Raw genomic sequence first — 19,029 nt, 5'->3', positions numbered from 1 at the left:
GTTATGCCATTTAAACCTATGGTAAAGAATTGATTATTACGGTGTTCGCTGCGAACACCCTGTTTATCGATCCTTTTCCACATGTTTAAATGGCATATCAGTCGATATATCGCGACGCACGCCACGCCACGCCACTGGACGTAGAGTGCGGAGGGTACTCTCTTTAATTTTATTGGACTAAAAATTACCTTTTTCGTATGCTGTTTAATGAATGAAGACAAAAATCGTCTCATCATGTGCAATGAACGTTGCTATAACGAATCATATCAAGAAATCGGGTTCATTTGTTTGAATTGCTGAGTATATGATCCACGTGGTGCGATTTTTGTCGAAATTTTCGTCCTGTCAACCGCTCATTATAGGGATCTCACAAAGGAAAAGGCAATTTTAACTTTGACACAATGTAATTTTCGTTGAAATTTCGAGAGAAGTTTTAATTGAGTAATATTTCACCACGTAAATAACTAAAAGTATATTGTTTCAGAATTAATTACAACTGCAAAGAAAGTTTTTGCACCCTTAATGTCATGGAAGATTTAGTCACGGTCATGAACTGAGGTTTGCGTTCTCCTCTTGTTCGAACGACGCATTCATTAAACACGTTAGTGAAATTGACACATTTTTAATCACCGAAAATTAATGAACTAACTAACTGAACTAATTATCGATCAAGATATTGCTGTTAACAATTTACCATTGCTCTCGTTCTGTGTCGTTACTCGGTTACAACTTGAGACCTGCGGGTTTGACGTCAAATTATTGTTTTTGAGCAAGAGCCGGACGAAGGTGGCCCTGGAGGAGCTCAAACTCGTGGAAGTGCTCGTGGACCGCGAGTTTGAAGAACCGGACGAATCGCTCTCGTTGCTCGAACTGTTGACGGTGCTGTTCGAATTTGACGAATCGGTAACGGACCTTTTGGTTCGTTTTCGACCCAAGAACACGGCGTGTAGGATACTCTCATCGCTGCCGCTGATCAGTCCGGTCCCCTCATCTGCGTGCCATCTCATCAAACTCTTCAAACTAGTTTGACCCTCCATCCCGTCGTCCGAGATCGTCTGCGTCACGCTATCGGCCACCGAAACTGCACCCAAGGAACCGATCGGAGGAGGCTCCTTCAAACTAGTTTCATCCGTCGTTAATCCGTTCGGGTGCAAAGGGCAGACGATTCCGAGGCCCGTGGTCCGGGTGTTTGTCAAACTGGTTTGGTCGTGAACCGTGGCATTTATCCTGTCGAGCGTGATCAAACTTTCCAAATCCGCGTCCGAACGTCCTCCAGGGTCTACAGGGCCTTCTTTCTCGTCGAGCGAGACGTTCTCAGGAGCGCGACCGCAGTGGCACTCCACCGTCCTCTCCAGGGGCCCCACAACACTTTCGGCCGCCGTGGCGAACTCCAAAAGCCTCCCAAGCGCCATCTGGAGGACCGCTGGGGCACTCAAACCTTGCTCCATCGACGGGCACTGCATCCTCGTATTGTTATGCAACCCGCACTGCATCTTCGTATCGCTATGCAACCCGCACTGCATATTCATATTGTTATGCAACCCGCACTGCATCTTCGTATCGCTATGCAACCCGCACGCTTCGGTGTCACCGACGATCATCTGTCTCCACACGCGCGACTGCGTGAGCTCCAAGGCGCTTTGGGCTCTGGAGGACACATCCGTCGAGGCCGAGAGACTAATCTCCAGATGGCTAGACGCGGTCTTCCGGGGGGACTTGCCGGAGGGGTGCCAGACGAGGGTGCCGCCGGGGTCGGCGCGGAGCCAGCGCCACTGGCGCGAGGGGGCGCGACCCTCCCGGAAGCGGGCGACGATGCGGCGGAGGGCGGCGTCGCCGAGGTTGTTGTGGCGGACGTCGAAGACGAGGAGCTGGTTGTTGGCCTCGACGAGTTCCAGGAGGTCGGGGACGATGCGCTCGGTGAGGCGGCAGTCCTGCAGGTCGACGGCTTTGATGAAGTTGTCGTCGGCGAGGGAGTCGATGAGCTGGAGAGTGCCCTCGTCGCCGATGGGATTGTGGTTGAGGCTCACTCGCCGAAGCCCGGGGATGGATTCGGGGTCGAGCTCCTGCGAGCGGAGACCTGCAAGAAAGTGTGGCAGTTAAATTCTAAAATTAGAAAAACTTAAATATTTTAGTGTTAGCTTTAACGATAGCGTACTTGGAAATTCTTTTTTCATTTTAACTGGATTTCATGGGTTACATGTAATAATTGGCCTAATTTTTTTAGTTGTCATGATAGCCCAATTAGTTGAAAAAAAAAATTAGGTTAATGAGCCTACACGGATCTGAATATTCTATTTGATACTGACATTTTGTTGATATCATCTGATTATGCCTTTATTTAACTGTTTATTGGTGGGGAATATAATTAATTATTTAATTTACACACTGGGGGAGGGACATTGGATCTAGAGTCCAGACTCTTGAAAACATTGACAAGAAAAAGGACTCTTGATTCAATCAGATTTTTGCTTAAATCAAAAGGAAATCCGCTCAAATTAAGAGGCTTGGTTCTTGATTTGAGCTTAAATCTGATGGAATCAAGAGTCCTTTTTCTTGTCGATGTCTTTAAGAGTCTGGACTCTAGATCCAATGTGTTTTTTTCCAGTGCATATAATCGGAAATGTTCGTGTCAATGGCAGAGACAAGAGACCCTCCACTGGCTTCTTGGCGACAGGTGGAGGATTTTACCTTCGGGGATTCAACACTTCCTTGTGGAGAATCATAAGGGAGCAAATAACAGTCATCACTCTTTTTTTGGCTGTTGAACTACCTACTTGGTGGACGATGAGCTTCGGGTGACGTCAAGAGCCAAACAAGTTTCCCAAACTTCGGTTTGTGTGCGAAAGGAAGATATCAACGCATTGTTAACCATCAAACAAGTAGGTAGGTCAACAGCTGAATGTTGAAGTCCCGAAAGTGGAAACTTCCACCATTGCCAAGATACTAGCGGAGGGTCTGTTGTCTCTGGTCAGTGGTTACTTTAGGTTACTTTGAGTTAGTTTTTTTCTCCGTCTGATCAATCAAAAGGACGTGGTTGATCGACCAAACTTCAGATTAAATTGACCGAAATCAAGAGTCACTCTGTCTCATTTGGGGATGAAGAAATTGTTCTGCTGAACCAATTGGCGTCCCTCTGACGTAAACGCTTATCTCAGTTTCCATTTGAGCCCTGTTCTCCGTATAACTCTATACCTTACAAGGCTCACGTGGAAATAGAGGCACTCCTTTAAGTCAGGAGAGCGGCGAAAGATACTCTCTCTTGATGACTTCCAGATGCGGCGACTTGCGAGTGGCTAGCGCATTGGACTCTCAGAACCAACGCTTTTACAATGCGATTTTTGAAAATTGGCAACTTTGTTTTTCATCCATTTAAATACATGTAAAACATTCGATCCTTGGTGAGGCAGCTTGCCTCACGTAAAATCGATATTTTTAATGGATTTAAACGGAGGAATGACATTGATGCCAACCTGCAAAATCGCCACTGGCTTCTAATTATCGAATATTTCTGATTATTGATGATTATTATTACCTTGCTCCCAGCACTGGCCGGTGCGCCAGAGCTGTTGAAACTTGATGAGTTGGACGATGCTGGCACAGGAACTTAAGCCGCACGCCGTAAGGTCGAGCACTTTGACGTTGGGCAGGTGTTTGAGCGCCCTGCACAGCTCCTCGCAGCCCTCGTCGCCCAGAGTGCAGTGCGGAAGCGCCAGCCGCGACAGACTCGAGTTTCGGTACAGTCCCTTGCACAGGAGCCCCACGTAGTCAGCCCGCAGCGGCAGCCCTTCCAAGCGCAGCTCGCACAATGTCCCTGACTTGCTCAGACACTGGAATAAATCACAACATCCAGTCAGGACACCTAGTTCGCACCTGTAGAAGTACTGAGCAAAATGACAAGTATAGAGAGCAATATAATGGATCAATAAACAAGACACAAATACAAGTATTCTGTAACAAGATTTCTCTTCGAAATTTCACGTAGGACATGATTATCACGTCGGTATGAGAATCTCACTGGGAAATTAAGACCAAGTCAACTGTAACCTTACTTTCGGGTCAAATTTGACTGTATTTCGATTTCTTTGATTTTAAATTCAACAAGCCAGGGTCAGACTTACAATACGAACATGCCACGGTCGTATTGTTGTAGTCAATTTTCCTATCTTGGAATGGAGTTACTTTTCTTCGTCTGAGAAATGACATAGCTTACTGTTGTTTAAAATCATAAAAGAAACGCGTAACACCTGCGGCGTGGAGCGCTCAGAGGGTTGGACTGCGAAACGGTCAGGTGGCGTGACCCCCAAATTGCCTCTAAAATGACTCAGAAGGACTTTAATTGTCTCAAAAAGGTTTCTCATTTGACTCGATCTACGAATCAGAAGAGGACTTTACTAACATTCAATATGGTACTCTAATTGTAACTTCTCTTGCGAAAACGTCCGATGTCAACTACAGTGTTTCGGAATTTGAGTGGACGATTTCGTTGTAACTCACGGATACAAGATGGCTTAAACCGTTAGAAATGTAGAACAATTATTTTATAAAAAAATCCTGTTAGTATACTTGGATCGTGTCGTGCGAAAACCGCTAATGTCCATTTTTTCAGTCATGAGTTTTTTTGGGTTGATAACACTTTCAGAATGACAAGGAACCATGAAAGTGGTGTTAATACACGCTTTAGGGTATCTTAATTGAAAAAAGATTAATAGCATCACTTTCACGATTATATCAACCCTTGAAAAATATTATCAACATATAAAACTGAAAGCTGGAAAATGGACATCAACGGTTTTCGCACGACACGATTCTACTAAATGTTTACTAAAAAAATCGATCTTGTTCATCGGTGTCGTGGGGCAAAAGAAACCACTGCATTCATGAAACCCTGTAACGGACAACGGACGTTTTCGCACGAGCCGATCCAATTGAAAACTATACTAATGTCATCACACCTGAGCGACGGCACCGACAAACTTAAGCATCATAAACCGCGTAAGGATCACGGGCAGACGGTCGAACTTCCGCGCTTTCTCCCGCGTGTCCACACTGTCAAAACCCCCGAAGTTGAGTATTCCGACGCGACGATTCGACACGCCGACGAACGAGAGGGTGGTGTCGTGTCGCAGCGCACCAATCACCAGTTCCCAGTCCATGAAAACGATTTTGTCCGCGCACAATCGCAGCTTGTACTTGTCGTTCCGGGGGTCCAGCTTGAAGAAGTTGAGCGGTTGCCGCTTGTGCCGCTGGCAAAGGCGTTGGTAGTCTTCGTGGAAGATGCCGGCGTTGTCGGCGGAAAAGCGACTTCGGTTGCTGTGACTTTGGTTGCTGTAACTTCGGTTGCTGCGACTGTAGTTGCTGCCGGAAGAGGTACGACTCTGGTTGCTCCCCGAGGCCCCACTGCGGTCGCTCGAGACGTCGCTGATGGATGCTGAGGCGTTGGACGGTGCGATGTCGGTGCACATCTCTGCCCCGTGGCTTTTCAACCTGGATCCTGGATTGGGGGTGTCATGGGTGCTGGGCGATCCAAGTATCGCTCGGAGAGGAATTGCACTGTGATTTGAGTGGATGAACCGTACAAAAATGGAAATCTATAAAATAAAATAAAAAAAAAACTCAATGTGACACTTGGAGGTGGAGGTTAGTTGTTTGTTTTGTTTACATGGTGATTTGGATGAGAAGCATGTCAATGTCAAGCGCGAGTCTTAATTGTACAGGTTAGAGGCGGCACGGAACGTTTTTTAGGTTAGATCAGCTGGTGTAGTCGTATGATTTTGTGTGGGGAATCCGAATCGTTGCCGCATCCTTTTTCAATTTACGATCATTAGAAAGGGATCGGTGATTTTTATTTGTCTGAATCAACGAATACTTGAATTATTTAAAATTCAAACGACTCAAACTTTAACAACTAAAACTCATCGGTGGATGGCTCGAGTTTTAATACCGCATTTTTCAATGGGTTGCTTCTTTTTTCCTATATACTAGGGAAGGGTTGTTATATTTCTTACACCTCTCAACAATTTTTCAAATCACCGTTCACGAAGGTCGTTGTTTCTCAAATAAAAAAAGTTACTACTTTTGAGGGGCTTACACTGGAAAAAAAAGAATCTTTTTGCCGCCAAGGAGTATTTCTTCTTAAATCAAGAATTTTTCTGGTTAATATAAGCTACTTCTTTGCTTAACCCAAGCTTTATTTTTCTTGTATCAAGAAAAAGTCAGCTTAAAGCAAGATAAAAAAAAAATTCTTGGCGGAAAATTCAAGAATTATCATGCTTGATCCAAGCTACTTTTTTTTACAGTGTAGAAGATAAGGCGCATTAGTGCAGTTTTTTAAAAAAATTAAGATATCAATGATTAAAAGTAAAACTAGTCTTAATGCAAAAAAATCCGTGAAAAATTCGCCCCCAAATTCCAATTTTTAACCTTCAAAAAATCAGTTTGAACTTTCACGTATTTCTCGAAATAGCAAAAACTGCACTCATGCGTCTTGTCCTTCTAGCTCCTCATTTCAGAATTGAAAGATCCCCATTCATGGTGCGTACTCCTTCTCAGAGACTATTGAATATTTTTCACCAATTTTTCCTCTCACCACATGCAAAAGTAGCAAAATACTGGGCTGAAATTGCTACGTTTGTGTGATTTTGTGTTTCTTCCGGAGGAATAACACCCACTGGGAGTTTGACTCAGATTCACTCTCGTGCAGAAATTTGAGGAGGCTTCTCTGCTGTAGGTAAAATTCTGACGTCGCCTCCGAGACCCTCAATCGGTTCATTTCATAACTGTATGACGAATCAAAGAGAGCAAACATGAATGAAGAGTCATTGCCCTTGAGTGTGCGGTTACTGTGCCGCGTGTAAACAGCCGCGTCAGATCGAGTGTCAGGATCACTCGCCGAGGTTTCGACAAATGAAGATTTATGATTTTCGCGAGATTCAGATTTACTGTATTATTCGTAGTACCTCCCAAAATTGGAAGGTTAGATGCCTTTTTTTTATCAGAAAATTGGATTAAATTACAGTTTATGATGATGAAGCACAGAAGTATGCTGCCATGCTAAGGAAAAACGCCGTATGAACTTTCAGGCGTTGCGAAATTTCCTTTCATTTTACGCGAATTTCCTGATGAATTTATAAATATTTTCCTCCCAATTTTTCAGATAATTTAGTTCACAATTTTATCCAAAGATTTCGAGAATTTCAAGGAACTATATTCTCAAACTTCAAAAATGAGCATTTTATCAAAGGAAATTTGGCAACTCTCGAATGTACATACGGCGTTCTTCCTTAGCACGGCAGTATGTGAGTCGTTCTCATGGCGCTCCCGGGCGCCGCAAAATGGACTGAGTCAAGAGGAGAGGTCGGACAAAATTTTGAAATTTTAAAAGCCCATAACTCCATTATTACAAAACGTGGAGGTCTCAAGAGCGATACCATTGGTTTTTTCGTGTTTACTCGAGGAAGTACACCAGGTTCTCTATGGAGGGAAGGGGTTCCAAATTTGCACTTATTTTGTAATTAATTAATTTATCCTTTTTCGGTGAATATTTATGGATTATAATATACAAAATAACAAAGTAATTTTTGTTTTGTTTCAGGTACGTTTTACAATTTGAACCCAAGATTCTTCTTCAGTTTGTATCACACTCTGAATGGTTTCGAAGCTTTAATTCTCACGATCAAAACGACGTAAGTTAACGCAAATTTTCTAATCGCAATATCCGTGCGAATAAAATGCATGAAGAAAATGATGTTATCGAATAACTTCATTACAGCATATACCTAACATTTAAAGTGTAAAATGTATACATACTCATGTAAGTCACTTAAGAGCACTCCCTGGCGCTCCACGACACATAACCTCCACTGACCCCTGTCGAACCAATACTCCTTCGGGCATTAAGCACCTTAACATTTCTACTTCCATTCCATCCCTCCAGCCTCTCATTGGGCGCCCTCTGCGCCTATAAAATGTTTTTAAGTCCTCAAAACAAATGCACCTATGTAAAGTCCGGAAGTAGTACCGATTTTTCAAGGGGGCCGTGGAAGTACTGAAAAAGTGCGGACATTTCCGCGAAAAGTTCGGATTTTTTTGTTGTTTTTTTGACATTTTTGTCTCCATGTGTGCGAGAAATTTAAATTTTTGAAATTTTTCGAATCTCGTCAAATGGAGGTACTGAAAAAGTACTGAATTTTTCTGTTGAGGAGGTACTGAATTTTTCGGGAATTTACTGAAAAAGTACTGTAATAGTACTGATTTTGGCCCGCCTGTTTGAGAAGACACCCTGTATCGCAAGAAATTCGGCAGCATTTGAAAGTTCATACAATTTTTTTTTCTTTTCGGCGTGGACTCCCTCCCGCATGCTGCCGTGCTAAGGAAAAACACCGTATGGCCATCCGAGAGTTGCCAAATTGCCTCCAACAAATGGTTTATTTTTTAGGAGAATTTGGGAGAATCTAACTAATAAAAGGGAAATACATTGATCATACACTGATCCATCACGCTCGCCTCCCTGCTCCCACCGGTCGGAATCGGTGCGAACTTAGCCGTTCGACGGGTACTGTCCCCGAGGGGTGCAATAAGCTTTCTTTTCGCGATCCGCCCGTCCGTTCGCGAGTAACCGCGGTCGGAAGTCGCGGATATTCCCGTAAGCCCGTGTGTGTTGGAAAGAGAGACGTAGCAGTGCGGGTATATTTCCTGACGCGGCCGTTGCCGGGTGGCCGTCGGATACCTTTAGCTGCGCGCGTAATTGGCCCTTGATTTCCGCTGTTCTATGCTATGAACGGCAACACTGCGGGCCTTTCTATGTTTCATCCGATTATCAGCTGATGAAAGTTTTTGAGCTTTCTTATGTTTCCATAGTTATTCTTCTACGCTTACTGCTCGTATATTTATTCGCCTTCCCCCCTCCCCACGAACGTTTTTACTTTGTTTTTTTTTTTTTTTTAAACTGAGCAGCTGATGAAAATAACATCTTTTTGAATGTTTTGGGTCAGTTATTTTCCATTATCTGAACTTTAGTTGTTGCTTTCATAGTGGGTTTCTTGTGTAATCATGGATTTTTTAACTATTAATTCCAGTGGAACTCAATTTAACTGTAGTTGTCGTTTTAATAGTGGTTTTCTAGTGTAATCATGGATTTCCTAACTATTTCTGAACTTTAGTTGTTGCTTTCATAGTGGGTTTGTTGTGTAATCATGGATTTTTTAACTATTAATTCCAGTGGGACTCAAATTAACTGTAGTTGTCGTTTTAATAGTGGTTTTCTCAATAAATTTTGCCAACATGCTTTTCAATTCATTCTACAACATTTCATTCCGACGTGGTAATAAAGACTTATAATGCCCCTAATACATTATAATTAATTACAATAGTAACGCCGCATTATAATGTGGTATTATACATCGAAACGATTCATGTTCTACTAATTATTGATTATTGTGAGATGAATTCTGTTTTCTCTGATTGTATGTTTCATACGTGCGAAGCACGTACACTGAAAAAAAGTTCTGTTGTAACAAACCAGAATTTCTGGTTGTATTTCGCAACCAGATTTTCCGGATGATTCAACCAGAATTACAGTTGACTCAACCAGACGTCTGGTTGACTCCACCAAATTCTAGTTGAGTCAAATGTAATTCTGGTTAAATCAACCGGAAAATCTGGTTGCGAAATACAACCAGAAATTCTGGTTTGTGACAACAGAACTTTTTTTCAGTGTACGGGTCACTAGAAACGTGGGTCGTACGGGTGGCTGATAAAATTGATCTTCGAATAACTTTTGATGAGCTAAGGAAATGGGTCCATCTGCATCTCATGGACAATACATAGTTGCCGTAATTAAGGTCATCCCGTAATTAAGGTGCCGTGATTTAAGTCATGAATTCTTCATCTAATTCTTGGTTCATCTCCAAAATGTCTGCTAAAGCTTTCATGCGCTTCTACTTGTATGCATGAATGAGCATATTGGGTATCCAACAAGCGGACACTTTTTTAAAATTCAGATGATTCTTGACAATATCGAACAGAAGTGCAAGAGCTGCGATACAACCATTACATCTAGCTCATCAAAAGTTATTCGAAGATCATTCAAAAACCTCTTTGACAAGTTACAAAAACTTTTCGTTAACAATAGTGTCACACGGTACTAGGGATGGTTACTTTTTAACGAACCTTATATTTCCCTGACTCAGTCCTAAATTATAGAAGTATGCATTAATTTTCCAGCGATCCAAATAAAATCAGTGAATTAAAAGTTATACGCATATATTATGAGATATTCCGATTTGTTTCCTGCAATATCGCCGCGCGAAGCGCGGGTTGATGCTATTATGAATATTTTCTCTCGAAATTTTCAGATAATTTAGATCTGATTGCGAGTAAAATTCTCCGAAAAATTTGAGGAATAATATTCACAGATTTGCCCGAAACTGTGTATTTTATCAGCGAAAATTTGGCAACGTCTGAAGGCTCATACGACGTTCTCTCTTAGCACGGTAGCATGCAGAGCCGCCGGAGGGTGTTTTACCCGTATGGCGAGACTCGAGGATGCGGACCCGAGGTTTTTCGAAAGAGGCCCGCACAAAAACCACGTATCACCAATTGGACTGCATTTTGCAATTTGGAACTATAAATTCTAGCCCGGCTTAAAAACAACGTATGTGCCATTAGTTTCCCTATACACACAGGTGCTTTTCCGAGAGAGCCAGAATTTATAGTTCCAAATTGCAAAATGCAGTCCAATTAAAACCCTCCGAAAAATTGGAGGGAAAATATTCACAGATTTGTCCGAAAACAACCGGACAGTGCTCAAATGAAAGCCTATGGTAAGGCAAACTTCCATGCAAAGTTTCAACTTGAAGTGACCCCTGGTTTAGGCTGTACAGCGTTGCCAATTTTCCAGTTTCATGTGCTAAAATCAAGGATATTGGACTATTAGTCCGGTACATAAGTAAACTAGTACACCCAAGTTGGTCAACGGGACAGGGCTCAAACGAAAGCTTATGGTAAGGCAAACTTCCATGCAAAGTTTCAACTTGAAGTGACCCCTGGTTTAGGCTGTACAGCGTTGCCAATTTTCCAGTTTCATGTGCTAAAATCAAGGATATTGGACTATAGTCCGGTCATAAGTAACTAGTACACCCAAGTTGGTCAACGGGACAGGGCTCAAACGAAAGCTTATGGTAAGGCAAACTTCCAGGAAAAGTTTCAACTTGAAGTGAAACCTCGTTTAGGCTGTACAGCGTTGTCAATTTTCCATTTTTATGCGCTAAACTCACGAAATACTGAATCGTCATGGTTCAACAGACTATTATACCCGAGTTGGTCAACGAGACAAGGCTCAAACGAAAGCTTATGGTAAGGCAAACTTCTGGGAAAAGTTTCAACTTGAAGTGAAAACTCGTTTAGGCTGTACAGCGTTGCCAATTTTCCATTTTTATGCGCTAAACTCACGAAATACTGAATCGTCATGGTTCAACAGACTATTATACCCGAGTTGGTCAACGAGACAAGGCTCAAACGAAAGCTTATGGTAAGGCAAACTTCCAGGAAAAGTTTCAACTTGAAGTGAAACCTCGTTTAGGCTGTACAGCGTTGCCAATTTTCCATTTTTATGCGCTAAACTCACGAAATACTGAATCGTCATGGTTCAACAGACTATTATACCCGAGTTGGTCAACGAGACAAGGCTCAAACGAAAGCTTATGGTAAGGCAAACTTCCTGGAAAAGTTTCAACTTGAAGTGAAACCTCGTTTAGGCTGTACAGCGTTGCCAATTTTCCATTTTTATGCGCTAAACTCACGAAATACTGAATCGTCATGGTTCAACAGACTATTATACCCGAGTTGGTCAACGAGACAAGGCTCAAACGAAAGCTTATGGTAAGGCAAACTTCTGGGAAAAGTTTCAACTTGAAGTGAAACCTCGTTTAGGCTGTACAGCGTTGCCAATTTTCCATTTTTATGCGCTAAACTCACGAAATACTGAATCGTCATGGTTCAACAGACTATTATACCCGAGTTGGTCAACGAGACAAGGCTCAAACGAAAGCTTATGGTAAGGCAAACTTCTGGGAAAAGTTTCAACTTGAAGTGAAACCTCGTTTAGGCTGTACAGCGTTGCCAATTTTCCATTTTTATGCGCTAAACTCACGAAATACTGAATCGTCATGGTTCAACAGACTATTATACCCGAGTTGGTCAACGAGACAAGGCTCAAACGAAAGCTTATGGTAAGGCAAACTTCTGGGAAAAGTTTCAACTTGAAGTGAAACCTCGTTTAGGCTGTACAGCGTTGCCAATTTTCCATTTTTATGCGCTAAACTCACGAAATACTGAATCATCATGGTTCAACAGACTAGTATACCCGAGTTGGTCAACGAGACAAGGCTCAAACGAAAGCTTATGGTAAGGCAAACTTCTGGGAAAAGTTTCAACTTGAAGTGAAACCTCGTTTAGGCTGTACAGCGTCGCCAATTTTCCATTTTTATGCGCTAAACTCACGAAATACTGAATCATTGCGTTCGGAATTCAATTTTCTCCGTCTGTAGCGTTCATTTACTATCGAGTCGTAATGTTTAGCCCATACTCATCAAAGTTATAGCCCATGAAGGTACGTTTTCCCCCAAAAATCTCGGAAAAACCCTAATTTTATGTTAAAAAAATTAATAATAAATTGGCAACACTGCTTCGAAAAGTTTACGATGGCCTTTAGTTGCGCTTCTATTCGATCTCAGGGTAGTATTCAGCTCGTAGACCGATGAACTAGTTTGTTTAATTATGATGCATTGGACTATTAGTCCCGAATTTCTTCATTTTGGCACATAAAAATGGAAAATTGGCAACGCTGTACAGCCTAAACGAGGTTTCACTTCAAGTTGAAACTTTTCCCGGAAGTTTGCCTTACCATAAGCTTTCGTTTGAGCCTTGTCTCGTTGACCAACTCGGGTATACTAGTCTGTTGAACCATGATGATTCAGTATTTCGTGAGTTTAGCGCATAAAAATGGAAAATTGGCAACGCTGTACAGCCTAAACGAGGTTTCACTTCAAGTTGAAACTTTTCCCAGAAGTTTGCCTTACCATAAGCTTTCGTTTGAGCCTTGTCTCGTTGACCAACTCGGGTATAATAGTCTGTTGAACCATGACGATTCAGTATTTCGTGAGTTTAGCGCATAAAAATGGAAAATTGGCAACGCTGTACAGCCTAAACGAGGTTTCACTTCAAGTTGAAACTTTTCCCAGAAGTTTGCCTTACCATAAGCTTTCGTTTGAGCCTTGTCTCGTTGACCAACTCGGGTATAATAGTCTGTTGAACCATGACGATTCAGTATTTCGTGAGTTTAGCGCATAAAAATGGAAAATTGGCAACGCTGTACAGCCTAAACGAGGTTTCACTTCAAGTTGAAACTTTTCCCAGAAGTTTGCCTTACCATAAGCTTTCGTTTGAGCCTTGTCCCGTTGACCAACTTGGGTGTACTAGTCTACTTATGCACCGGACTAATAGTCCAATATCCTTGATTTTAGCACATGAAACTGGAAAATTGGCAACGCTGTACAGCCTAAACCAGGGGTCACTTCAAGTTGAAACTTTGCATGGAAGTTTGCCTTACCATAGGCTTTCATTTGAGCACTGTCCGGTTGACCAACTCGGGTATAAAAAAAGGGGCGAAAAAACACCACTTTTTGGCGAGGCTTTTTGTATTTCATCAATTGAAATTTGGTAACGTCTGAAGGCTCATACGGCGTTCTTCCCTAGCACGTTCCCAGCGTTCTTCCCTACGCAGAGCCGCCTGAGGGTGTCGTACCCGTATGGCGAGACTCGAGGATGCGGACCCGAGGTTTTCGAAAGAGGCTCGCAAAAACCGCGTATCACCAATTAAAAACCCACGCTTAAACGCGGTTTCTAGCCAAGAGCGGCCGGAGCCGCGGTCACCCCCGATTCCGAAGAGGCCCGCAAAAACCGCGTATCACCAATTCAAATTTTCCGAAAAATCGGAGGGAAAATATTCACAGATTTGTCCGAAAATTTGTATTTCATCAATTGAAATTTGGTAACGTCTGAAGGCTCATACGGCGTTCTTCCCTAGCACGGCAGCACGCAGAGCCGCCTGAGGGTGTCGTACCGGTATGGCGAGACTCGAGGATGCGGACCCGAGGTTTTCGAAAGAGGCCCGCAAAAACCGCGTATCGCCAATTAAAAATCCACGCTTAAACGCGGTTTCTCGCCAAGAGCGGCCGGAGCCGCGGTCACCCCCGATTCCGAAGAAGTCCGCGTGGGCCAGGAGCGCGGCGAGCGCCCGGCGTCTAGCCCCAGCGTCTCCGCATCCGCGAGAAATTCAGTCGCGCTTGGATATTCGGCGAGGCAACTCCACGCCGCCCGCTCCCGCTAGTTCAGTGCTCAACAATCAGTTTACATGCAGTGCTTTGTCCAATTCGGTCGTTCGGCTCGCATACTGTGATAGTGAACGCGAAGTGAATATTGTGTTAGTCTGTGTGTTGATGTTGTGGTGTTGGATTTTACCCCTCTAGTTTCGGATAACCCTTCAAGTTGGATAACCTTAGCAACAGGTAAATCTTCCGGCATTTAAGAGCAGGTGTACCTACGGGGAGTGAGCCGTAGTGGCCACTCAAAAATTGACTGGATTCGAGTAGAATCAGCCCCAGTGTATTTCATTTTGCCTAATTTCCTCTTGCGTTTCAACCCCTTTAAACAGAAAAACCCTTCGATGTAACACCTTTAAACTTATCATGATTTTGTAAGAGACAACTAAGAGAATTCTCGTAAAACTACAAAGCAGAACACAAGCTTGATTCTGCTTTAGAAACACGAAAAGTGAGAAGAAGTGAGGCATTGTGTATATGCTGTTATTGACTCATTCCGTTCAACTCTAGTGTTTTTGGCCTGAGTTAGGTAGAGGGTCGTAATTTTAACTTCTGACCGATGGTTCTAGATATTAATTTTAAACTCCGGAATCTGTTGGATTCGAGTCCCAAAATCGGTCATTTCCAATAATTTCCAATCGGTCATTTCATGACCCCAGGTCATCTAGAGGATATTGTCATGTTAATGTTACTGTTCACTACAATGGTTAGGAAGAAGTTTGTCTTTTCCTTTTCAAATTTCTGGTACATCGCTCAGTATAGTTCTCAGATTTAGGCAATGAACTTACCTACACAATGCTGATTTCTTTCGACGATTTGTTCACTTACCAGTGAATTTAATGCCGTTGTGCTTCAGCTGTCTCGCAGCCATAATATACATTATGTTTACCTACTAGAATAATTTCATGGTAGCCACGCTTAGGTGTATTTGAACCTCTTTGGAAGACCGTCGGAGCCTAAGTATAGTTTTTCGCTCCAGATCTGCCTCACGTTCAAAACAGAGATGAGCTACATGTCATCACTTAGCCGGCAGCAGTGCAAGTGACGACATAGATTTGCTAAGCAGTTCTTACTCATAGCTCTTGAGACAACTACCGAGTTGATATTTCCTTCGTTCGATTCCTGATCATTTTTAAATTCCGCTCTGGAGCTTGCAAGAACATTGAACGCTTGGCCAAGTACTTACTGTTATCTCCCAAGGCTCTTTTTCTCAGATGATTTTGTTACAATCGAAACATTCTAAAACTGGAACTTGAAAGTACAAAGTAGGGAAGTTCAGATACTTATGTTCAGTCGCAAACACGATTTTCAATACTAAGTAAATCTCTACGACTTGATTTATCATCAATGCTTGGGCATGATTCCATAATCACTCAAGAAGACGTGCATTCGTGCATACCAATGAACGTTAATCGATTTATTTGGCTTTACGCTGTCCAGCCGGCAACAGTGGAAAAATCCCTCGTCCACCCTTGGAGAGCTGGTTTTTGTGAAAGGCCCCGCTCGTTTTGAGAAAGAGAGTCTTGTAAAACGAATGTTTTTTCACTTCTCAGGAGTGAAGTCCCAGCCTGCCGTGGCTTCGTGAATTACTGTCGCAGCCCTCACCCAGAGAATGAAAGTGTTCCCGACCGGCGCCGCCGAATGGAAATTGAGATTTTCTCCTATTAAATGGACTGCCTGACTGCGAAAAAGAAATTATGTCTCAAGCTGAGTTTGACCTTAGTTGGCGTCTTTAAAATTAGCCTAAGTATTTCTCTCCAATCCCCGTTTTAAGGGGTGAGATAGTCGAGGGGCCTTCCTTCCTTCTTATGAATTCCTGAGGTTTTATTTTGACTACGTTGAGCAGAACGGAACCAAGACACATCATCTATTTCCGAATTTAATTGAGAAATTTAATTTCTACATCAAAACGGGTGTTGCAGATTTCTTTTGCAAATTTCGGTGAATTTTCTGTATAGCACGAAGCAAATTCCTTAAAATTTTAAACGAATCCGCACAAACGTTCTCATGTAAAAAATTAAATTGCCCGGTTAAAATTTGGCAAGACACTGGAAAGAAAAACTTATTGGATCTAGTCCAGACTCTTAAAAACATCGACAAGAAAAAATACTCTTGATTCAATCGGATGTTTGCTTAAATCAAGAACCAATCCTCTTAATTTGAGCGGATTTCCTTTTGATTTAAGCTTAAATCTTATTAAATCAAGAGAATTTTTTCTTGTAAATGTTTTCAAGAGTTTGGACTCTAGATCCAATCTGTTTTTTTTCCAGTGTAGCTAATGTGGTTTGCCGTCTCTTGCCTCCTCTCTGCCCAACCAAATCCATTTAACTCTTTAGTCCGCTTTTCAAGAGGGGTTGCACATTTTCTTCAGGATTTTTTTTTTTGTAGCTTCTCCGTGGCTTCATAAGTTTGTAATCTCGACAAATCCCTCAATTTGAGCATTGAGTTTCTACTCAGAACGTTGAGACGGAAAGTTTCCTAGTCACTTAACTTCGCCGCGGACATGGCTCCGTTCATCAATAGAGTACTCAGAATGATCTGTTCGCTGGTTCGTCAATCACTAAGCGTCTCTGTGCGGCGCCAAGCGCAACCGCACTAAATAGGAACGCATGTAAATTCAGAGGCTGCCAAGTTTTTGTCGAAAATATACCAATTTATAGACAACCTGACTTTTCACTTTGCTAATATTGTTCGGAATGTGGAGTAGACGGTGATGCACTCACAATGCACAATATTAGTGACTATTTTCAAAATTAAAATGTTATCCGGAAAAATTATGCAACATTCGGATGCCATAGCCAAGGAAAAACACCGTAGGGGAAGGCGGGGTAATAAGAGAGACCATGGGGTAATAAGAGAGTGACACCCTTATTTGAAGAGTTGTAATTGAGTTACAAATTTGAAAAAAATAGGGCATATGCACCTATCAGTAAGTAACAGTTCCTCAAAGTTTCAATGTTTTTCGTGCTTTATTTTAGCGAAAAAAAAAATGTAAATATTTAAAAAAAAAATTTTCTCTTATTGTACCCCCTGGGGTAATAGTAGAGCAGGTCTGTATCTCCTATGAAATCTTAATTGTAAGCACGGAAAAGTATATAAGATCAAGCATTACATTACTCTTAATAGCCCTGCAAAATTTGAGTGAGATCGGACTAATAGTTCTTGAGTTATGAACTTTTGACACTTGAAAATCGCTAAGTTTAAGAAATGAATTCAAAATGCAAGTTTTAGAAATTGTGTCAAAACCATACCCAAAAAAAAAAACCCCAATCCCCCTGCCTCTGTGTGCCTGCCAATTCTCTTTAGTGTAAGGCACCCTCAGGCCCTTCTTTTTTCGGTTTCGAGTCATTTAATGTGAAAAAAAAAAATCACCAACAGTTTTAGTGTTCATTCTACTATTGTACCCCTCCCTGACATAACCTCACTCTCTTATTAGCCACAGGGGTCACCGCTTGGGGCCAATAAGAGTAGAACATTATAAATCAGTAAAAAAAAAAACTAATCTAAAAAACCAAGTATCAGGAAGAAGCCCCATATCCTAAGCTTCAAAATGATAGTTCGATTTTTTATGAAAATGTTTACTTGACTTTATGTTGATTAAAGAGCCGAGGTACCCGAACTTCGAAACCCAGTTCAAAAAGAGGTTAAGTTTACACGCTGGTCCTGTCCCAGCCACTTTTCCGATTCGGCCCGGAATTAAATACGAAACGCGGCAATGGACCAAGATTCGTTCCCCACGGCGAAAGTTCTGTTATCACTCACCAGAGAGCGGCAAAATCGAATCTACCTTATTGTCCCACTCTCTTATTACCCCGTCTTCCCCTATGCATTTTTCGATGGTCGTCAATTTTCCACGGACGAAATGCTTATTTTGAAGGAAAATTGTGAAAATTTCTGCACAAAATTTTCAAGAAAATCGGATTAAATTGAAATTATGTGGGAAAATGTACTTACATGATCTACTAAGGAAACGCGCTTCATATCTGTAGTAATTCGGCAATATTTAGCTGTTCTGCCTTGCTAAGGAAGAACGCCGTATGAACATTCTAGAGTTGCCAAATTTCCCCCAACAAAACATACATTTTTTAGGAAAGTTATGCATATTTTTCCTTGAAATTTTCAGATATTTTAGGTCAAATCGTGAACAAAATTGACCGAGAAAATTGGGGAAAAACATACTATTTTTCCAGTAAATTCAGTTTTTCTTGAAGGAAATACGGCTGAACCTGAAGGCGCATACAACGTGTTTTCTTAGAGCGGCAGTGTTCTTACGGCGTTTTTTCTTAGCACGGCAGTCCAGGTACGACGTTTTCTCCCAGCACGGCGAAGTGAATCAGTTGTTTCCGAGTGGGAATTAGTTCAATTTCGAATGAGCCCCGAGTTGAATACAATTACACGGAGAAGAGGGCTCATCTGAAATTGGTCTCGTTCCCTTTTAAAAAAGAACGGATTGGAGTTAAGTGAGTCAGCTCGGGTCGGCGGAGTGCGAGTCAAGATCAAGACGCGGTCATTACTCACTTCCTCGAACCGAATTGGAAAACGGTGATTAGCCCGGCTTCGCAGAGCTAGAATTAAGCCAGATTCGCGGCTCGCATTATTCCGATATTCACTTGGCCCAATCACCGGCTACACTCGGAATCCTCAGCCGACC

General features: G+C 42.2%; 2 protein-coding genes across 5 annotated transcripts in view; one reads left to right on the top strand and one right to left on the bottom strand.

The window, feature by feature from the left end:
- Positions 1-19,029, top strand: part of LOC109043565 (uncharacterized) — a 433,004-nt gene that overhangs the window by 24,388 nt on the left and 389,587 nt on the right. For 2 of the 4 annotated variants that reach the window (XM_072296983.1, XM_072296984.1), the window contains exon 1: positions 14,309-14,564. The exons of 1 other annotated variant lie outside the window; for it this stretch is intronic. The gene's annotated coding sequence lies outside the window, so the exon portion shown is untranslated. Of the gene's footprint in view, positions 1-14,307; positions 14,565-19,029 lie in introns of those variants that run through there. One more of the 4 variants, XM_072296980.1, reaches the window with a different exon arrangement.
- LOC109043566 (uncharacterized) lies at positions 387-5,971 on the bottom strand. The gene is made up of 3 exons (XM_072296979.1): positions 4,953-5,971; positions 3,533-3,827; positions 387-2,077 (listed from the first exon to the last, which is right to left on the bottom strand). Exons 1-3 carry the CDS (start codon positions 5,460-5,462, stop codon positions 669-671), a joined length of 2,214 nt encoding a protein of 737 aa, XP_072153080.1. The 5' UTR covers positions 5,463-5,971; the 3' UTR covers positions 387-668.

This window comes from Bemisia tabaci, chromosome 2, assembly GCF_918797505.1.
Source record: "Bemisia tabaci chromosome 2, PGI_BMITA_v3".
Taxonomy (NCBI): domain Eukaryota; kingdom Metazoa; phylum Arthropoda; class Insecta; order Hemiptera; family Aleyrodidae; genus Bemisia; species Bemisia tabaci.
This window is presented reverse-complemented; position numbering and strand designations above follow the sequence as displayed.

Excerpts from the sequence above, each read along its gene's own strand:
- LOC109043566 (XM_072296979.1), bottom strand. The coding sequence starts at position 5,462 with ATGTGCACCGACATCGCACCGTCCAACGCCTCAGCATCCATCAGCGAC. Across the intron at positions 3,828-4,952 it reads TTGTCGGTGCCGTCGCTCAG|TGTCTGAGCAAGTCAGGGAC; the intron begins GTGTGATGACAT and ends GATTTATTCCAG. Across the intron at positions 2,078-3,532 it reads CGGCCAGTGCTGGGAGCAAG|GTCTCCGCTCGCAGGAGCTC; the intron begins GTAATAATAATC and ends ACTTTCTTGCAG.